We start from the raw sequence: 20,759 nt of genomic DNA on the forward strand, positions 1-20,759 counted from the left end.
AGGAGAGGCCGACTGTAGGACAGGAGAATACAATCTATTACTATCTGTTATCAGCCATATCAGGAGAGGCCGACTGTAGGACAGGAGAATACAATCTATTACTATCTGTTATCTGCCATGTCAGGAGGGGAGAGGCCGACTGTAGGACAGGGGAATACAATCTATTACTATCTGTTATCAGCCATGTCAGGAGGGGAGAGGCCGACTGTAGGACAGGAGAATACAATCTATTACTATCTGTTATCAGCCATGTCAGGAGAGGAGAGGCCGACTGTAGGACAGGGGAATACAATCTATTACTATCTGTTATCAGCCATGTCAGGAGAGGAGAGGCCGACTGTAGGACAGGAGAATACAATCTATTACTATCTGTTATCAGCCATATCAGGAGAGGCCGACTGTAGGACAGGGGAATACAATCTATTACTATCTGTTATCAGCCATGTCAGGAGAGGAGAGGCCGACTGTAGGACAGGGGAATACAATCTATTACTATCTGTTATCAGCCATGTCAGGAGAGGAGAGGCCGACTGTAGGACAGGAGAATACAATCTATTACTATCTGTTATCAGCCATGTCAGGAGAGGAGAGGCCGACTGTAGGACAGGGGAATACAATCTATTACTATCTGTTATCAGCCATGTCAGGAGAGGCCGACTGTAGGACAGGGGAATACAATCTATTACTATCTGTTATCAGCCATGTCAGCAGGGGGCGACTGTAGGACAGGGGGATACAATCTATTACTATCTGTTATCAGCCATGTCAGGAGAGGAGAGGCCGACTGTAGGACAGGAGAATACAATCTATTACTATCTGTTATCAGCCATGTCAGGCTATACCTGCCCCAGGCTCACCCACCCCCCTATATATGAAGCATGAGGCGCAGGCAGGGGGTCGTCTACCAGTTTTATTAGTATCTACGACTCACCAGTGTGCAGACTCCCAGCTGAAAAATGGATTTAACATCCTCATCGCCATAAATAAAACACATAAAGCTTTTCCATTTAAAAACAAAAGTGCTGTACAGATAAAATAGCCTAGAAAACCCCCTCAGTGTCAGTGATGGCGGGCGGTGCGGGGGAGGGAAGGGTGCCATTCACTAAAAATCAGCTTTAAGTCTATTTACAAGGCAACATAAAATCATATTACATGCAGCGGACGATGTCCACAGAACCAGGGAGGGGGCGCCACTGTGAAGACCGGAGCACGAGAACCTAACCAGGGGACACGACAACGTTCTGCTAATTTCTAACAGACTTCTGCTTGCAGGCCTACTCTCTCCGCATGTTTCGTGCATTATGGTCTATAGGGGTCCGCAAGTTTCCCAGGTAATTGCTTTTCTATTCATATAGGTTTCCATTCGGGGGTGAGGGGGGGTCCCCAAGCAGACTCCCTAAACGGAAACCCAAACGCAGATGTGAACTAGGCAATACTTCTCAGCGCTGAGGGTTTGTTACAATGTTTCAGTCTAGGTCCTCTTCTTTCCAGATAGTTTGTAACAATGTATCAGTGGAGCTAAAATGTATCATTTTGTAATCCAGAGGATTTTCTAGACTGGATACAACTGTAACGAATACTCAGCTGTGAGCAGTGTCAGGCTGGTTTTACAATCACACATGACGTAACCGACTCGCTCCGAAAAGTGGCCACCGACGGATCGGGGACTTCTGCCAAATCAGCCTCAAGTAGGAGAACATAAGGCACAAGACAGAACCGATCACATACATGGAGGACTCCAGGGCCATATAGAGGTAGCAGAGCGACCCCAAAACTTATACCATCCATACAGGACACCTGTAGGGCGCAGATGGATAAATCCCAATGGGAGCTCAGTCCTTACATTACGATGGAGACAGCCTGGAACTAACAGCGAGGACGCCGAGATATAGAAGCCATCTGCAACCGGCAGGGGACACTCCCTTTAAGGACATTGTATTTGACATGAAGTTGGGGACAGAAAACAATGCAATACAATGAGAAGGCCCTGCAAACAGCCCCTCATATCTCAGCTTCCGTGTGGGGACCCTGTAAACATGGGGTTGGACTTTCTTCCAGGTTGCAGTCAGTTCTGCGGTGCTCATAGCTGGGTCTTCCTTTTAACTCATGTTCAGATGCAGCAGATTTTTTTTTTGGAAAGTCCTGCAACCATCCCATTCATGTTAATGGGCCCATCTGGAATCCATGTGCAAGGAGCCAAAATAAACCTGCTTACATGTACGGAAGTCATTTTTGCTGCCTTTGCAGACATTAGCACTCAGGCTTCGAGAAGCTGCGCCCTCCTGCCACTTATACCATATACATGACAATGTTACATCTGGCGCCCCGGGACATGGGGTACACTTGTGGCCCTCTTTATACTAAAGGCCGCAGTGACTGATGAAGCAAGAACAAAGACATCAGAGACCGGGCCATGAGTGTCGTAATAGTCGCAGGAAGGCGCGTTTCATCAGAGTTGAAGGAACTTCACTACTTTGCTTTCTTATGGACTGATCTTGCACTGCAGGTCTCCCTACTCCTATCACATCCAGAGCTGCATTCACAATTCTGCCGACCACCTGTATAACTAAGCTGAGCTCCAATGGTCTGCCAGGCCAGGCAGTGACCAGTAGACCGGCAGACTTATGAATGCAGCTCTGGATGTGACTACAGAAATGTTGCAACTCTAGACCAGTATATTATTATGAAACATTCAGCTGCAGCTTTAGGTCGGAGCCTCTCTAGGCAGCGCCAGGTCTGTGCAGGTCCCCAATTTTCACTCACCTACATCATGTCTGAGCATTTACCCGTCCCGGGTCTGTGGAGATCGTCTATTATTAATCTCAGGCACAAGGAAAAAGGCAAAAAATGAGACTGTGAATAGCAGCAGTGTGTAGAGAGCGAAAGAGAAGGCTCCGAGTATGGTGGCGGCAGCAGCTACAGTGCCGGGGGGTATTGGGGGGGATGTAACAGGCGGCGCGCGGGGTAAGGGCATGGAAGACGGAGCTGATCAGGGCCCCTCACAAGTACCAAGTGGAAGGACGTACAGAAGGATTTTCCGCAGTTCAAGCCTCTATCTCCCGATCTTGATTGTTCTGCCGACTGAGGGGGGCGCAATGCTCTGAGCGGAACGCGCTGCTCTGCAACCACAGCCTGGAGGTGGACGGGCGGGAGGGGAAGAGGCTGACCATGGCGCCGCAGTGATCGATAACTGTTCACATGACTGATATTGGTCCTCACGCTCCATAAAGTCTTTGATATCATGATTGTTGGGATTTAGGGGGTTCACTTTGCGCCCCCCAATCTGCTTTGGCATCTTTACATCAATGATGGAGAAATCCAAAAGAATGGAACATCTAGAAATCCACCCGCTGAACGATGGAAGGGTCCGACTGTGTGATGATCTCAGGAAGAAGCTGGCCAAGGACTGGAGGAATGAAGACAGGGGGCAGCAGCGAGCAGATATGAAGGCACATCTGTGTGTGGAGGGCAAGGCACCCCCTGGTGGTGGCAGGTGGACGGGCATGGAGACCATCGCAGGACCCTCTGCAGAAACATATGTAGGGTTACCAGGGTGGGTGCAGACGGGCCGACCTCGCCAAGGAGGAGGACATGGGGTGCAGCAGTGTCATGGAGGAGGGCGGCAGGGGGACGTATTTAGCTTGAGTGTCGAGCAGAGGCCAATGAGGATCGTACGCTATGGTAGAGCGGGAGACGAGGACATGATCCAGGCTGGGGAGCAGCAGCACATCCTCAAGCAGGCGGCACCGCAGCAGGCCCTCCACTTCCACATCTCAGTGTGATGTCCCCAGGGCAGGGAGATAGAGAGCAGGTCCTCGGGGCAGGAATATAGAGCAGCAGGTACAAGGACTCTTAGCTACGGCGTGACTTGGAGTGCTGGATCAGCCACTGTAGGGTGATATCTGAGGAGAGAGACGCCAGGAGGTGAGAGGCCGGAGTGTGAGGAGCGGCGAGAGCACCACAGCAACAAGGACTTACCTATATTATCCTTCTCTTTGCAGGAAATGGAGTAGCAGCAGATTTCCCGATCCTGGATCATCGCCAGGTGCCTGAGAGGAGGAACAACAGTCAGAAGAATCACCGAGACTGCATAGTCTGTACAGCACCAAGCCGAAGCCAGTCTGATAATACAGAATATACTAGGACCGAACTGAAGGTGGCGCTATCATGACATGGACAGGGGAATATATGTCAGGAGAGGCCGACTGTAGGACAGGAGAATACAATCTATTACTATCTGTTATCAGCCATGTCAGGAGAGGAGAGGCCGACTGTAGGACAGGAGAATACAATCTATTACTATCTGTTATCAGCCATGTCAGGAGAGGAGAGGCCGACTGTAGGACAGGGGAATACAATCTATTACTATCTGTTATCTGCCATGTCAGGAGAGGAGAGGCCGACTGTAGGACAGGGGAATACAATCTATTACTATCTGTTATCAGCCATGTCAGGAGAGGAGAGGCCGACTGTAGGACAGGGGAATACAATCTATTACTATCTGTTATCAGCCATGTCAGGAGAGGAGAGGCCGACTGTAGGACAGGGGAATACAATCTATTACTATCTGTTATCAGCCATGTCAGGAGAGGCCGACTGTAGGACAGGGGAATACAATCTATTACTATCTGTTATCAGCCATGTCAGGAGAGACCGACTGTAGGACAGGGGAATACAATCTATTACTATCTGTTATCAGCCATGTCAGGAGAGACCGACTGTAGGACAGGGGAATACAATCTATTACTATCTGTTATCAGCCATGTCAGGAGAGGAGAGGCCGACTGTAGGACAGGGGAATACAATCTATTACTATCTGTTATCAGCCATGTCAGGAGAGGCCGACTGTAGGACAGGAGAATACAATCTATTACTATCTGTTATCAGCCATGTCAGGAGGGGAGAGGCCGACTGTAGGACAGGGGAATACAATCTATTACTATCTGTTATCAGCCATGTCAGGAGAGGCCGACTGTAGGACAGGAGAATACAATCTATTACTATCTGTTATCAGCCATGTCAGGAGAGGAGAGGCCGACTGTAGGACAGGGGAATACAATCTATTACTATCTGTTATCAGCCATGTCAGGAGAGGCCGACTGTAGGACAGGGGAATACAATCTATTACTATCTGTTATCAGCCATGTCAGGAGAGGAGAGGCCGACTGTAGGACAGGGGAATACAATCTATTACTATCTGTTATCAGCCATGTCAGGAGGGGAGAGGCCGACTGTAGGACAGGGGAATACAATCTATTACTATCTGTTATCAGCCATGTCAGGAGAGGCCGACTGTAGGACAGGGGAATACAATCTATTACTATCTGTTATCAGCCATGTCAGGAGAAGAGAGGCCGACTGTAGGACAGGGGAATACAATCTATTACTATCTGTTATCAGCCATGTCAGGAGAGGAGAGGCCGACTGTAGGACAGGAGAATACAATCTATTACTATCTGTTATCAGCCATGTCAGGAGGGGAGAGGCCGACTGTAGGACAGGGGAATACAATCTATTACTATCTGTTATCAGCCATGTCAGGAGAGGAGAGGCCGACTGTAGGACAGGGGAATACAATCTATTACTATCTGTTATCAGCCATGTCAGGAGAGGCCGACTGTAGGACAGGAGAATACAATCTATTACTATCTGGTATCAGCCATGTCAGGAGAGGAGAGGCCGACTGTAGGACAGGAGAATACAATCTATTACTATCTGTTATCAGCCATGTCAGGAGAGGAGAGGCCGACTGTAGGACAGGAGAATACAATCTATTACTATCTGTTATCAGCCATGTCAGGAGAGGCCGACTGTAGGACAGGAGAATACAATCTATTACTATCTGTTATCAGCCATGTCAGGAGGGGAGAGGCCGACTGTAGGACAGGAGAATACAATCTATTACTATCTATTATCAGCCATGTCAGGAGAGGAGAGGCCGACTGTAGGACAGGAGAATACAATCTATTACTATCTGTTATCAGCCATGTCAGGAGAGGAGAGGCCGACTGTAGGACAGGAGAATACAATCTATTACTATCTGTTATCAGCCATGTCAGGAGGGGAGAGGCCGACTGTAGGACAGGGGAATACAATCTATTACTATCTGTTATCAGCCATGTCAGGAGAGGAGAGGCCGACTGTAGGACAGGGGAATACAATCTATTACTATCTGTTATCAGCCATGTCAGGAGAGGAGAGGCCGACTGTAGGACAGGAGAATACAATCTATTACTATCTGTTATCAGCCATGTCAGGAGGGGAGAGGCCGACTGTAGGACAGGGGAATACAATCTATTACTATCTGTTATCAGCCATGTCAGGAGAGGAGAGGCCGACTGTAGGACAGGGGAATACAATCTATTACTATCTGTTATCAGCCATGTCAGGAGAGGAGAGGCCGACTGTAGGACAGGGGAATACAATCTATTACTATCTGTTATCAGCCATGTCAGGAGGGGAGAGGCCGACTGTAGGACAGGGGAATACAATCTATTACTATCTGTTATCAGCCATGTCAGGAGAGGAGAGGCCGACTGTAGGACAGGGGAATACAATCTATTACTATCTGTTATCAGCCATGTCAGGAGAGGAGAGGCCGACTGTAGGACAGGGGAATACAATCTATTACTATCTGTTATCAGCCATGTCAGGAGAGGAGAGGCCGACTGTAGGACAGGGGAATACAATCTATTACTATCTGTTATCAGCCATGTCAGGAGAGGCCGACTGTAGGACAGGGGAATACAATCTATTACTATCTGTTATCAGCCATGTCAGGAGAGACCGACTGTAGGACAGGGGAATACAATCTATTACTATCTGTTATCAGCCATGTCAGGAGAGACCGACTGTAGGACAGGGGAATACAATCTATTACTATCTGTTATCAGCCATGTCAGGAGAGGAGAGGCCGACTGTAGGACAGGGGAATACAATCTATTACTATCTGTTATCAGCCATGTCAGGAGAGGAGAGGCCGACTGTAGGACAGGGGAATACAATCTATTACTATCTGTTATCAGCCATGTCAGGAGAGGCCGACTGTAGGACAGGGGAATACAATCTATTACTATCTGTTATCAGCCATGTCAGGAGAGACCGACTGTAGGACAGGGGAATACAATCTATTACTATCTGTTATCAGCCATGTCAGGAGAGACCGACTGTAGGACAGGGGAATACAATCTATTACTATCTGTTATCAGCCATGTCAGGAGAGGAGAGGCCGACTGTAGGACAGGGGAATACAATCTATTACTATCTGTTATCAGCCATGTCAGGAGAGGCCGACTGTAGGACAGGAGAATACAATCTATTACTATCTGTTATCAGCCATGTCAGGAGGGGAGAGGCCGACTGTAGGACAGGGGAATACAATCTATTACTATCTGTTATCAGCCATGTCAGGAGAGGCCGACTGTAGGACAGGAGAATACAATCTATTACTATCTGTTATCAGCCATGTCAGGAGAGGAGAGGCCGACTGTAGGACAGGGGAATACAATCTATTACTATCTGTTATCAGCCATGTCAGGAGAGGCCGACTGTAGGACAGGGGAATACAATCTATTACTATCTGTTATCAGCCATGTCAGGAGAGGAGAGGCCGACTGTAGGACAGGGGAATACAATCTATTACTATCTGTTATCAGCCATGTCAGGAGGGGAGAGGCCGACTGTAGGACAGGGGAATACAATCTATTACTATCTGTTATCAGCCATGTCAGGAGAGGCCGACTGTAGGACAGGGGAATACAATCTATTACTATCTGTTATCAGCCATGTCAGGAGAAGAGAGGCCGACTGTAGGACAGGGGAATACAATCTATTACTATCTGTTATCAGCCATGTCAGGAGAGGAGAGGCCGACTGTAGGACAGGAGAATACAATCTATTACTATCTGTTATCAGCCATGTCAGGAGGGGAGAGGCCGACTGTAGGACAGGGGAATACAATCTATTACTATCTGTTATCAGCCATGTCAGGAGAGGAGAGGCCGACTGTAGGACAGGGGAATACAATCTATTACTATCTGTTATCAGCCATGTCAGGAGAGGCCGACTGTAGGACAGGAGAATACAATCTATTACTATCTGGTATCAGCCATGTCAGGAGAGGAGAGGCCGACTGTAGGACAGGAGAATACAATCTATTACTATCTGTTATCAGCCATGTCAGGAGAGGAGAGGCCGACTGTAGGACAGGAGAATACAATCTATTACTATCTGTTATCAGCCATGTCAGGAGAGGCCGACTGTAGGACAGGAGAATACAATCTATTACTATCTGTTATCAGCCATGTCAGGAGGGGAGAGGCCGACTGTAGGACAGGAGAATACAATCTATTACTATCTATTATCAGCCATGTCAGGAGAGGAGAGGCCGACTGTAGGACAGGAGAATACAATCTATTACTATCTGTTATCAGCCATGTCAGGAGAGGAGAGGCCGACTGTAGGACAGGAGAATACAATCTATTACTATCTGTTATCAGCCATGTCAGGAGGGGAGAGGCCGACTGTAGGACAGGGGAATACAATCTATTACTATCTGTTATCAGCCATGTCAGGAGAGGAGAGGCCGACTGTAGGACAGGGGAATACAATCTATTACTATCTGTTATCAGCCATGTCAGGAGAGGAGAGGCCGACTGTAGGACAGGAGAATACAATCTATTACTATCTGTTATCAGCCATGTCAGGAGGGGAGAGGCCGACTGTAGGACAGGGGAATACAATCTATTACTATCTGTTATCAGCCATGTCAGGAGAGGCCGACTGTAGGACAGGAGAATACAATCTATTACTATCTGTTATCAGCCATGTCAGGAGAGGAGAGGCCGACTGTAGGACAGGGGAATACAATCTATTACTATCTGTTATCAGCCATGTCAGGAGAGGCCGACTGTAGGACAGGGGAATACAATCTATTACTATCTGTTATCAGCCATGTCAGGAGAGGAGAGGCCGACTGTAGGACAGGGGAATACAATCTATTACTATCTGTTATCAGCCATGTCAGGAGGGGAGAGGCCGACTGTAGGACAGGGGAATACAATCTATTACTATCTGTTATCAGCCATGTCAGGAGAGGCCGACTGTAGGACAGGGGAATACAATCTATTACTATCTGTTATCAGCCATGTCAGGAGAAGAGAGGCCGACTGTAGGACAGGGGAATACAATCTATTACTATCTGTTATCAGCCATGTCAGGAGAGGAGAGGCCGACTGTAGGACAGGAGAATACAATCTATTACTATCTGTTATCAGCCATGTCAGGAGGGGAGAGGCCGACTGTAGGACAGGGGAATACAATCTATTACTATCTGTTATCAGCCATGTCAGGAGAGGAGAGGCCGACTGTAGGACAGGGGAATACAATCTATTACTATCTGTTATCAGCCATGTCAGGAGAGGCCGACTGTAGGACAGGAGAATACAATCTATTACTATCTGGTATCAGCCATGTCAGGAGAGGAGAGGCCGACTGTAGGACAGGAGAATACAATCTATTACTATCTGTTATCAGCCATGTCAGGAGAGGAGAGGCCGACTGTAGGACAGGAGAATACAATCTATTACTATCTGTTATCAGCCATGTCAGGAGAGGCCGACTGTAGGACAGGAGAATACAATCTATTACTATCTGTTATCAGCCATGTCAGGAGGGGAGAGGCCGACTGTAGGACAGGAGAATACAATCTATTACTATCTATTATCAGCCATGTCAGGAGAGGAGAGGCCGACTGTAGGACAGGAGAATACAATCTATTACTATCTGTTATCAGCCATGTCAGGAGAGGAGAGGCCGACTGTAGGACAGGAGAATACAATCTATTACTATCTGTTATCAGCCATGTCAGGAGGGGAGAGGCCGACTGTAGGACAGGGGAATACAATCTATTACTATCTGTTATCAGCCATGTCAGGAGAGGAGAGGCCGACTGTAGGACAGGGGAATACAATCTATTACTATCTGTTATCAGCCATGTCAGGAGAGGAGAGGCCGACTGTAGGACAGGAGAATACAATCTATTACTATCTGTTATCAGCCATGTCAGGAGGGGAGAGGCCGACTGTAGGACAGGGGAATACAATCTATTACTATCTGTTATCAGCCATGTCAGGAGAGGAGAGGCCGACTGTAGGACAGGGGAATACAATCTATTACTATCTGTTATCAGCCATGTCAGGAGAGGAGAGGCCGACTGTAGGACAGGGGAATACAATCTATTACTATCTGTTATCAGCCATGTCAGGAGGGGAGAGGCCGACTGTAGGACAGGGGAATACAATCTATTACTATCTGTTATCAGCCATGTCAGGAGAGGAGAGGCCGACTGTAGGACAGGGGAATACAATCTATTACTATCTGTTATCAGCCATGTCAGGAGAGGAGAGGCCGACTGTAGGACAGGGGAATACAATCTATTACTATCTGTTATCAGCCATGTCAGGAGAGGAGAGGCCGACTGTAGGACAGGGGAATACAATCTATTACTATCTGTTATCAGCCATGTCAGGAGAGGAGAGGCCGACTGTAGGACAGGAGAATACAATCTATTACTATCTGTTATCAGCCATGTCCGGGGAGGAGCGGCCGACTGTAGGACAGGAGAATACAATCTATTACTATCTGTTATCAGCCATTTCCACCCAGGTGACGGGGATCCCCTTGGCCCTATGATCTCTCCAATACATTACGTATCTCCAGTCTGTTATTACATTTTCTCGATCAGCTGCCGCTCGTCCAGCGCACTCGGGAGGTCCCTTTTATTCCCAAGAACCAGAACCTGTCAAAAGACAGAACATGAAGTCAGGTGATCACAATGCAGATGACCGGACACAACGCTAACCGGGTGCTGTGGACATTGACTGCTGCGGCAGGACACATGCTCGTCCACTGCTCCATTCAGTCTCCTCTTGGCATCGGTCTAGTGATTGGTGGAGGTCGGAGCCCTCTCATCTTTTAGGGGTCCAGTGTAGAAGTGATGAGCACTTTGGATTAGAATCCTTTACCCAATATATAACTCTTACTTAGTGTACACTGTATCATTTGGAGAAGAACTTGCCGTGGTCTTCCACCTACAGACGCTCTCCAAAAACTTGAGGAACCTATGGCAATAATCGAAGCTAAGCCTCGCCTTCCTGCCACGGGTTTGTACGAGATTAACCTCAAATATGATGGATACACCCAAGTGTGAGCCTTGCACCGCCATTTCTCTGCTCATTCAGTGATATGCTATATACAGTGTTCTGACACGTACCGGGATTCCCTGTAACTGCGGCTTGTCCAGCAGATTGTGCAGTTCATTACGAGACGCTTCTATCTTCTCGCCATCGGCGGCGTCCACCATATAGCTGCAGAGGAGAGAAGAGCACAGGGGTTAGCCTGGTGCAAAGGACAAGTGCGGATGAAGCAGTGATGATAAAATTAAAGGGGCGGCCGCTGGGCCCACAGATCAGGCTGCACACAGCAAAAGAGGGGAATTCTCCTTTAAATGGGTTCCACCCGCTGCATTCTATTCTAATTGTCCATAATGATGGGGCGTCTCCCTGTAATCCGCCCTCTAACACACAATGGAGATGTAGATGACGTAACTTACACTATGGCATTGACACCCCGACAGTAGCGCTCCCACATGCTGCGGAACCGAGGCTGCCCCCCAATATCCCAGATCTGAAAGGAGAAGAGGAAAATCCAAGAGAAAGAACAAAGAAGGGGCGACAAACAGGGGAACATTCAGGTCTCCTGTCAGTGGATGGAAACTTCTCACAGCTGAGAGTTTGTTACATTTGTATCCAGTGTAGGGATAAAGCATTTAGCAGCATGGCTGTCTGCGGATAGTCTGTTACAGTGTGTCAGTGAAGGTAACCTGGATGCAACTGTAGCAATCTCTCAGCTGTGAGCAGGACTAGAGGTCGGGGTGGTTTTTCGGCTTCTTCCATTCACTGACATGAGGCAGACATCTTACACTACCTTGGTGGGTCCTCACCTTGATGGTGACGTTTCCTTTCGTCACTTTCCTCATGTTGAATCCTACGGTCGGGATCATGTCCTCGCTGAACTGACCTGACTAGGAGAAGACACGAGGTGACCATTAGTATGACAGCGCCGCAGTATATGGTGCCACCACCTCAGCGCCGTCCTGCCATGACAATAGAGATGCTGCCAGCAGTCCTTAGACTGAGAAGGGCCTGAGCTACGGCATGCTGGGACTTGTAGTTCATTTGATCGGACTTTCTAGTTCAATGCATGCTGGGACTTGTAGTTCATTACATCAGTGATCTCCAACCAGGGGTCTCCCAGCTGTTAGAAAACTACAACTCCCAGCATGCCCTGCCTGCAGCCACAGGGTGGAGTCACTGCATGCTGGCATTTGTAGTTCACTGCATTCTGAGGGTCAGCGCTTTGCATGCTGGGCTCTATAGTCCATGGCCTGCTGGGACTTGTAGTTCATTTGATACAACTTTCGGTACTATTCCGTTATCGGGCCAGCAGTAGCGCAGTTCAGCACTAGCATGGGGACAGCAGCGGTCAGCAGTTCAGCAGCGAGAATTACAATGATATCCGAGGACTGCTGGCCCGATGCTTGTGCCCAGTAGCCAGTACATGAATGACCCCCCTCCCCCATCCTCCGAGTGCTGCCCCCCAGCTCTCCTTACATCTGCCCCGCACCCTCTACCCGCCACATGACTAGGCCTCATCTTGGCGCTGGTACCGAGACCAGAGACCGAAAGGAAAGACACCGGGGCTTAATCCAGGCCCTGACAAGGGACGCGCCGACGCCGACCATGGGAACGGGGAGCTACGGCGAGCCAGAGGGACAAACTTCTGCAGCTTCTGGCGACTAGCTAGTAGTGTTTGTTGCTCAGGATTTACGGTGAGGCCTATTACGGGGAGAGGGTACGGGGCAGATGTAAAGAGAGCTGGGGGGAGCATTGGGAGGAGGAAGAGGATGGGGGCATTGATCGATGTACTGCCTACCACACACAAGCACGGCCTCTATCATCAGGCCAGCATCGGCTTAGTTGTGTGGCGGGGAGAGGGTACGGGGCAGATGTAAGGAGAGCTGGGGGGCAGCACTGGGAGGATGAGGGAGGCATCAGTGTAGTGGCTACTAGGCACAAGCATCGGGCCAGCAGTCCTCGGATGTCATTGTAATTCCCGCTGCTGAACTGAACTGCTGACCGCTGCTGTCCCCATGCTGGTACTGAACTGTGCTGCTGCTGGCCCAATAACAGAATAGTACCCAACTTTCTAGCTCAATGCATGCTGGGACTTGTAGTTCATTACATCAGTGATCTCCAACCAGGGGTCTCCCAGCTGTTAGAAAACTACAACTCCCATAGTCCATGGCCTGCTGGGACTTGTAGTTCATTTGATATGACATGCTGGGACTTGTAGTTCATCACATGTAAGACTTTCTACATCAGTGATCACCAACCAGGGGTCTCCCAGCCATTAGAAGACTACAACTCCCAGCATGCCCTGCCTGTAGCCTCAGGGTGGAGTCACTGCATGCTGGCATTTGTAGTTCACTGCATTCTGAGGGTTAGTGCCTTGCATGCTGGGCTCTATAGTCCATGGTCTGCTGGGACTTGTAGTTCATTTCAGCTCAATGCTTGCTGGGACTTGTAGTTCATGTGATATGACATGCTACATGCTGGGACTTGTAGTTCATGTGATATGACATGCTACATGCTGGGACTTGTAGTTCATGTGATATGACATGCTACATGCTGGGACTTGTAGTTCATTACATCAGGGGTCTCCCAGCAATTAGAAGACTACAACTCCCAGCATGCCCTGCCTGCAGCCACAGGGTGGAGTCACTGCATTCTGACAGTTAACTCCTTGCATGCTGGGCTCTATAGTCCACGGCCTGCTGAGACTTGTGGTCCCCCCGCCCCTTCTCACCGCTATGACATTGACAAAGGTGGTCTTCCCGGAGTGCTGCAGCCCGACCAGCGTCAGCTCCATCTCCTCCTTCCAGAAGAGAGAACGGAACCAATCCAACAACCGAGACAGGAGGGACATCATGGCGGCGGCGGGCAGGGGGCGCTCTGGGGGCTGCGGGGGCCGGAAGACACCGGGACTCACAACACAGCAGCCTCTTCACCGGAAGCGGAAGTGTCAGCGGCGCCGGAGCTCGGCCGGAGCCCTCTGGCGGCAGCGCGCGGTACTACAAGTCCCATGATGCCCCTGCACAGACCTCCATGGCCGGGACTGCTGGGAAGTGTAGTTCTCTCACACCCTGGTAAGACACGTGGCCGAGCTGTTGTCCGTAGCCACCAGAGCCTGGAAAATAGGACAAGTCTGATTACTATGGCGACTGCGCCGTGATACATCCGCAATATTGCTGAACTTAACCCTTTAGGAGGGGCTGAGACTAAACCCTGAGCATAGGAAGGTAAATACCAGAGAAATCCTCAAAAACTGCAGAAAAATGTAAAATATGTAAGTTATTGGGATGATTTCTGATATGAGTCGTTGATGGCGCTCTCTCGAGTGGGGCTGAGCTGACCCGTCAGTCACACAGAGCGTCGGTGCCCAGTGCTGCCCCCTGTACGTGAGCGCCACCTAGTGCTCCTCAGGCGTGCAGCCCCCTTGTATTTGGGCCATTCACCCCAGCCCCTCTCCAGACCGTACAAGACATTGGGCCTGAGGCAGTGGGAAGTCGGCCGGTGTTCACATTGGAGTCTTTCCAGGAGATTCGCTCTCACTGTCCTGCATTTGCAGCTTTTCCCTCCTCTGGTTTCAGTTTTTAAACATCGGACGCCATTATAGTGAGTGGCCCCCGATCCCCGCGTGTAGCCGCGATGTTATCAGTCTGGTTATTGTTCTGATCCTCCTATAACGTGAATGTAGCATCAAGGAAAACCCAAAAGTCGTTATCTCAGAAAATGAGAATATTATATAAGAGCGACTGTAATAAATGATGTCGCCCAATGACAGTGTGTCCGGTAACTGCCCCCGATACTTGGTGGGGGCTCCATGAATGACGTCATCAATGCGGCCATGTGTCCTGTAGGGATCGGCCTGTGACCGCAGGGCTCGTGTTGTGGACGCCCAGGGTGTATGATAGCCGCCTTCACCTCGTCTGCATTGTTGGGTCTGGGGTCTCTCATAGGTTCTCTATGCACAGGGATACTGCGCTTATTACACCAGGGCTCGGTACATTTGGCAGTATGGACAGGGGCCAAGTCCTGCTATATAATGACAATTCCATCTCTATAAATCTTGTGGGCAGAGGAAGCCTGAAGTGCTGGAGACGCTGCAAGGACTTTGGTCTTGATAAAACCCAGTGGACCCCCCAGCAGAGAACATGGCCCCCAAACCATCAGAGATTGTGGAGACGTGACACTAGACCTCCAGCAGCTTGGATTGTGTACAGCGGCCTCTCCAGACTCCGGGACCAAACACATGAAATGCAAAATTTACTGAAATCTGAAAACCCCACCGACCACCGAGAACAGTCCAGAACTTTCTCTCCTTGGCCCAGGTAAGAGGCTTCTGACCTTGTCTATGGGTCATGAGTGGCCGGACACATGGAGGTGACGCTTGTAGCCCCCCATGTCCTGGATACGACATCTATGATACACCTTCACTCCTTTCCAATCTCCCCCAAAATTTTTGAGTGGCCTCTTCTTAACACTCCTCTCTCGGCTGCGGTTATCCCGGTTGCTTGCGCACCTTTTTCTACCGCACTTTTTCCTTCCTTTAATCTTTTATGTATCACAGATATCGGATTCTCAACTAATCTTACTGGATCTTCCGATCAGTCTCTTCTGTGCAGGGCCATTTGTAGCCGTGCGGCAAATCCCTCCATATGTAAGACCTCGGAATGACAGGGGAAGACAATCTGCTCATGTGAAGAAGTCTGTGCCTTGTACCTGTATGTAATTCCCATGTGAGAACAGTAGAGGGCGCTCTAGACCCAGGTCTCTGCCATCTCCCCTTACCGGTATATGACGCAGGTCCCTGTATCTTGTTATCCACCCCCAGATGTGAGTCACTGCAGACTCCTGACCCCCTACCCAGGATAAACAGCCCGCAGCCCGTGTCCCTGAGCGGCCAAGAAATATGGGCAATGAGCCAGGCCTGTGCATCAAACACCGTCACCTGCAAAGGGCGGCCCTGCACGTCCAGCTGTTCCAGAACTACAGCAGCTCCTTATTTCATGTTTTATATCATATATTACAGATACATCCCCGACAACCTGGGCCAGGGGTCTCATATGTTACAGATACACCCCCGACAACCTGGGCCAGGGGTCTCATATGTTACAGAATACATCCCTGACAACCTCATATGTTACAGAATACACCCCTGACAACCTGGGACACTTCCTTATGTTCCTGAGCTTCTGAGCACCCCGGACGCCCCTACAAACAATGTTCTCAGGTCAAGTATCAGGAATTTGTCTGCAGAGTCCAAGAAAGGGGGGAACTGAATGTCTGGTCTGGGGTCTATAATGGGGTAAATTGGGACATAGTCGGGTCTGTAAACAGGGGGGGGGGGTCGGGTCTGGGGTCTATTCACAGGTTGCGGTTCTGCAATCACGGCAGCTCGAGCCTCGTGTCCAGATTTTGAGATCTTAAGGGTCTGGGTCTGGATTACTTTCCTTTCGGGGTCTGTATTTCAGGGGTCGTGTCTGTATTCGTAGGGATTAGGGAAGGGCCAGCCACAGATATTGTCATCTACTCAGCTTTTCCAGAGTCCTGAGTGGCAAACTGTCCTGACTATGCAGTAACCTAGGAGGGAGTAGTCAGATCGGACACCCGGAGGTTTGGTAAAGCTGGGTGCGTGACCGCTGCCTGAGCCATAAAGGAGGCCATATTGGATGTCACCCATCTTTTCCAAGATAACAGCCCAGCTGTCTATAAATCTGCAGAATCGGTGATGTAAAACATCCGCTGCGCCTATTAGTCACCGCCAAAGTTATGAAGTTCACGAGATAAGATATTTATGACAGGACGACAATCATTTACCGCCCTCCGAGGGTGTAGATTGTATAGGTGAGTCCCCGGGCGCTGTGATGGGGCCACTCAGCTTTCCATGTAAATCAGTATTGTTGTCCTTACTATAATGCATGCGTGTCAGTCTTCACTGTAGTCCTGCCATTCTATTCATGAGACTGAGCCTACACGCTGCAGACATGGACTTCTGCTACCTCAGGCATGGACTATCCCTTTAAGTAAACTTGTGGCCTTGACATTTGCAGCTGTTTAGCCTCACCATGGCGTCTGCTTCCTGCGTCACTTTCTCCACATTTTTCAAGATCTCTGCTTGCTGTCAGCAAATCCGAAGTTCATGATTAAGTCAAGAAGCTAAAACCTGTCCAGACCGAGTCCTGCGTACACAGCGGAGGTGCAGGGACAGGCGCCCCGGGGTCCGCACCTTGACATTACTGTTATATAATAAAGCGGAGTAAATCGGGTCACGAGAAGCCGCCCGGCCCCCGACACACCCCGGGGCGACGCTGTTTATAAGTGACAGAGATCTCTCATCAGCCGACTACATTCCAGCCCCCGGCCCTGCTGATCCTTTACATCAGCCCCATTTTATATTGTTCATTCCTACCATCATGTTTCATGTATAGGACGGACGATTTGTAGAAACCCTCCATTGGTTAGCACTCAGCTTTCCTAGAGTCCTGAATGGTATATTTGTAATCATACACTGCTCAACCACCTATCCATCTACTTCTGTGGGGCTGACGCAGATCATTGCCTACAGAAGTGAATGGAGAGGTCTGAGCAGGAGCATTAGTGACCCTCAATGGGTGCACCTGCAGACCTGGGGGGGGGGGGGGTCTCAGTAGTCAAAGATGAATGTATATAGTAGGAATCCCCTTCTAGTGTATCATGGTTTTCTATAGGACCGCGCTGCGGTATATACGGCGAGTGGCCGACGCGGTTTGTGCCATCTAAACAAGACCGAGAACCGCACTGTAGTGCTTGAGGCGATCTGTGGGGGCTACAGGGGGTCAGATCTAATATTGAGAGCCGATCCTAAGAAACTGAATGACCCCTGTAAGCCTCCAGAGCAGCGCTCTCTACTATACTGTTATATTGTGACATCATCTTATGGTTTTTCCTTAGTGTGATGTCACAAAGTAGACGGCGTATTTCCTATTGATTGTCAGGGAGGACAGGCCGGCCCCTTCTTGGGGTCTCTTATGTGATATCCATAGGATTGCCATACAAGTGTGTAACGGGATGGGCCGTACTCCTATAGGGATTATATAGGGAGGGCTCCAACCTCACAATCCACATGAAGGAACGTCTTCCATTTCCTCTAATAGTTCCAGGAATATTTCCCCTGTGAGAAGGCAGAGGAGACGTCACCGCAGCACAAGACGAGGCAGGACAGATGTGCCTGCAGCAGAATACCTGTCATGTCTGCCCCGGGGGACGCACGGCCGTCCTCCAGCAGATCCTCTGTTCCGATTCTTAGAATAAAAAGTCTTCCAGTGGAAAGTTCCCAACCGGAATAGCACAGGACGTGCGTAGTGAAAGTTCCTGGACCTGGAGGTGGCAGGGGAGCCGTAGATCGTGTCACACCGAGCACCTGTCGCCTTTCTGCAGTCTATCTGCGCCCCCCCCCCCTTAAAGATTCCCACAAGACGTTACAGACTTTCCCCTCCTTGTGCCATATCCTTCCAGTACTGACCTGCCAGAGCACTAGAGAAGAAGCCGGACAAGGCACAAGCTTTTCCAGTTTTAGACACGACAAGCCGTCTAATAATCAGGGGCGTAACTACCGCCATAGCAGCAGAGGAAGCTGCCACAGCGCCCGGGACATTAGGGGGCCCAGTGACAGCCACTACTGCTGCGTTTTTTGTTGTTGTTTTTTTTTTTTTTTCTAATAGGCCGTTATGGGCCCTATTTACTTGCCGATCCTGGCTGGGCCGGGATCGGCAAGTGACACTGCGGGCCCCAGAAAAACACTATCATTATACTCGGGGGGGGGGGGGGGGGGGGGTGTCTTTGCAGATCACTGTGCAGGGGCCACTAAGGGACATAATAGAGTGCGGAGGAGGGGGTCGGTCGAGGTCTTCGGTGTCGGTTGGGGGGGGCCATGTCAAAAGTTCGCCACGGGGCCCCACCATTCCTAGTTACGCCACTGATCTGTTTCCATTTACCTTGTCTGTGACTGATAAGCGGTGCCCATAAACCTGCTGTAACGCTTATCACTGGGGCTATCAATACAATGGGACAGGTACAAACCACTTACATAAGAGCTCGGTGTCACCGTGTTAGACAGGGCTCCAGCGTCTGCTTTCTGGGAAAGGGCGGGGTTTTGTTGTCTAATCTTAACCCTTTAATGATCATTAATGTTGGACGACTTTTTTTTTTTTTTTTTTGTCCTTGCCTTCCAAAGTTCACAACTTTATTTGTTTGCAGCCATAGTAATAGGAGGACTTATTTTTTGCACAATGAGAAGTACTTACCTTTGCTGCCATACTGTACAATGTTTCGGCAGGCTGAGCATGCACCCTACACCCCATACATTTTGTATGGGAGCACAAGAGATAGTAAAGCACAGCACTTGGTGCATGCTCGGCCTGCTGCTCCATCAGGATGCGTGAACCGTAGGGTTGACCGATCGGGATTGGAAAAGATCAGATTCCAATTGGCAATTCAGTAAATTCCGATCCCAATCTTTTCCGGTGGGATTGAGGTCAGAGGTTATCTCAAGATCGGCTCAATACTAAAAATTGACTTTTCCCATAGAGAAGCATTGACTAGGGTTGAGGATCGGGATCGGAAAAGATCGGCGATCGAGCAGATTTCACGATCGGGATCGGCTGGAAAATGATCGGAAATTGGATTTTAAAATCGATCCTGAAATCTCAAGATCGGCTCAGCCCTACCCCTACACTATTTATAGAGATAAACTTCTCAGATTGTTACAACCCCTTTAATATTTTCCACCTCAGAGATTAGCGGTGTCAGGAGAGAGGTAAAACCGCTGATCTCCGCATCTACATTAACATCAGACACATTTATAGCCAAATTTATCCAGCAGAAACCTCTCCCATCTCGTTACAATGAATCAGTCTGCAGTCCAGGCAGTTGAGCTCACAGAGCATTGTCCCTCTTCAAGGGTTAACGGTTGCATTTACAGACATGTGCAGTGTCCTAGGAGGAATGGTATGTGAGATATCAGGCTGCTTGAGCTGTGTGTGGAGTGTTTGGGTGTAGAGATAGACAGATATGAGGGGGCGAGGACTAGGTGACGAGACTGAATTCCCACACACCGAGGCCTCTCCACTGCTGAATCATTGTACAGACAAGTCTCCCATCATTGCTTTCCTACGAAGGAAGTGTCTCAGCCAGGGGTGGGGAGAAGGGGGGGATGAGGGCGAGGTCACAGAAACCCTATCACCCTGCTGATGGGCACAGCGCCAAGGCTTTCTCCCAGAACTGTGCCCATACAGGGATCTGCACACACTCACGTTTCATGAATGAGAGGGAAAGGTTAAAGCAAGAGAACAGCCTGTGACCAAGAGCCTGAGCTGTTTACCAAAGGCACATGCAGCCGCACACCTGCCCTGAGCCCATGAGCGCATAGTCTGAGGGCCCCACAACCTGGCACAGCCTCAGGCCTAATGTAAGAGACACCGGTATGTAGGGGCAGCCAAGGTAGCGCACTCTGTTTACCAGTCACGTACGCACAAGCCCACGCGATCGCTTACACAGAGCCGCCCATTAACCCTTTATACAGCTATTTCATGATGGTCA

The 20,759-nt window shown here is 49.5% G+C and overlaps 1 protein-coding gene across 1 annotated transcript; it reads right to left on the minus strand.

The window, feature by feature from the left end:
• Nucleotides 1-896: 896 nt before the first annotated feature.
• Nucleotides 897-14,279, minus strand: ARL8B (ARF like GTPase 8B). The gene is made up of 7 exons (XM_075287391.1): nt 13,927-14,279; nt 12,002-12,082; nt 11,612-11,685; nt 11,273-11,366; nt 10,731-10,798; nt 3,979-4,049; nt 897-3,902 (listed from the first exon to the last, which is right to left on the minus strand). The coding sequence occupies exons 1-7, from the start codon at nt 14,047-14,049 to the stop codon at nt 3,853-3,855; spliced, it is 561 nt and encodes a 186-aa protein (XP_075143492.1). The 5' UTR covers nt 14,050-14,279; the 3' UTR covers nt 897-3,852.
• Between the last annotated feature and the right edge of the window lie 6,480 nt (nt 14,280-20,759).

The sequence above is a fragment of the Leptodactylus fuscus genome, chromosome 9 (genome assembly GCF_031893055.1).
Source record: "Leptodactylus fuscus isolate aLepFus1 chromosome 9, aLepFus1.hap2, whole genome shotgun sequence".
Taxonomy (NCBI): domain Eukaryota; kingdom Metazoa; phylum Chordata; class Amphibia; order Anura; family Leptodactylidae; genus Leptodactylus; species Leptodactylus fuscus.

Bases quoted from the DNA above. Each gene is read 5' to 3' on its own strand.
- ARL8B (XM_075287391.1), bottom strand. From the start codon at position 14,049: ATGATGTCCCTCCTGTCTCGGTTGTTGGATTGGTTCCGTTCTCTCTTC. The intron at 11,686-12,001 runs GTGAGGACCCAC...TTCTCCTTTCAG, and splicing joins AAGGAAACGTCACCATCAAG to ATCTGGGATATTGGGGGGCA. The intron at 3,903-3,978 runs GTAAGTCCTTGT...CTCTCTCCTCAG, and splicing joins CAAAGAGAAGGATAATATAG to ATATCACCCTACAGTGGCTG.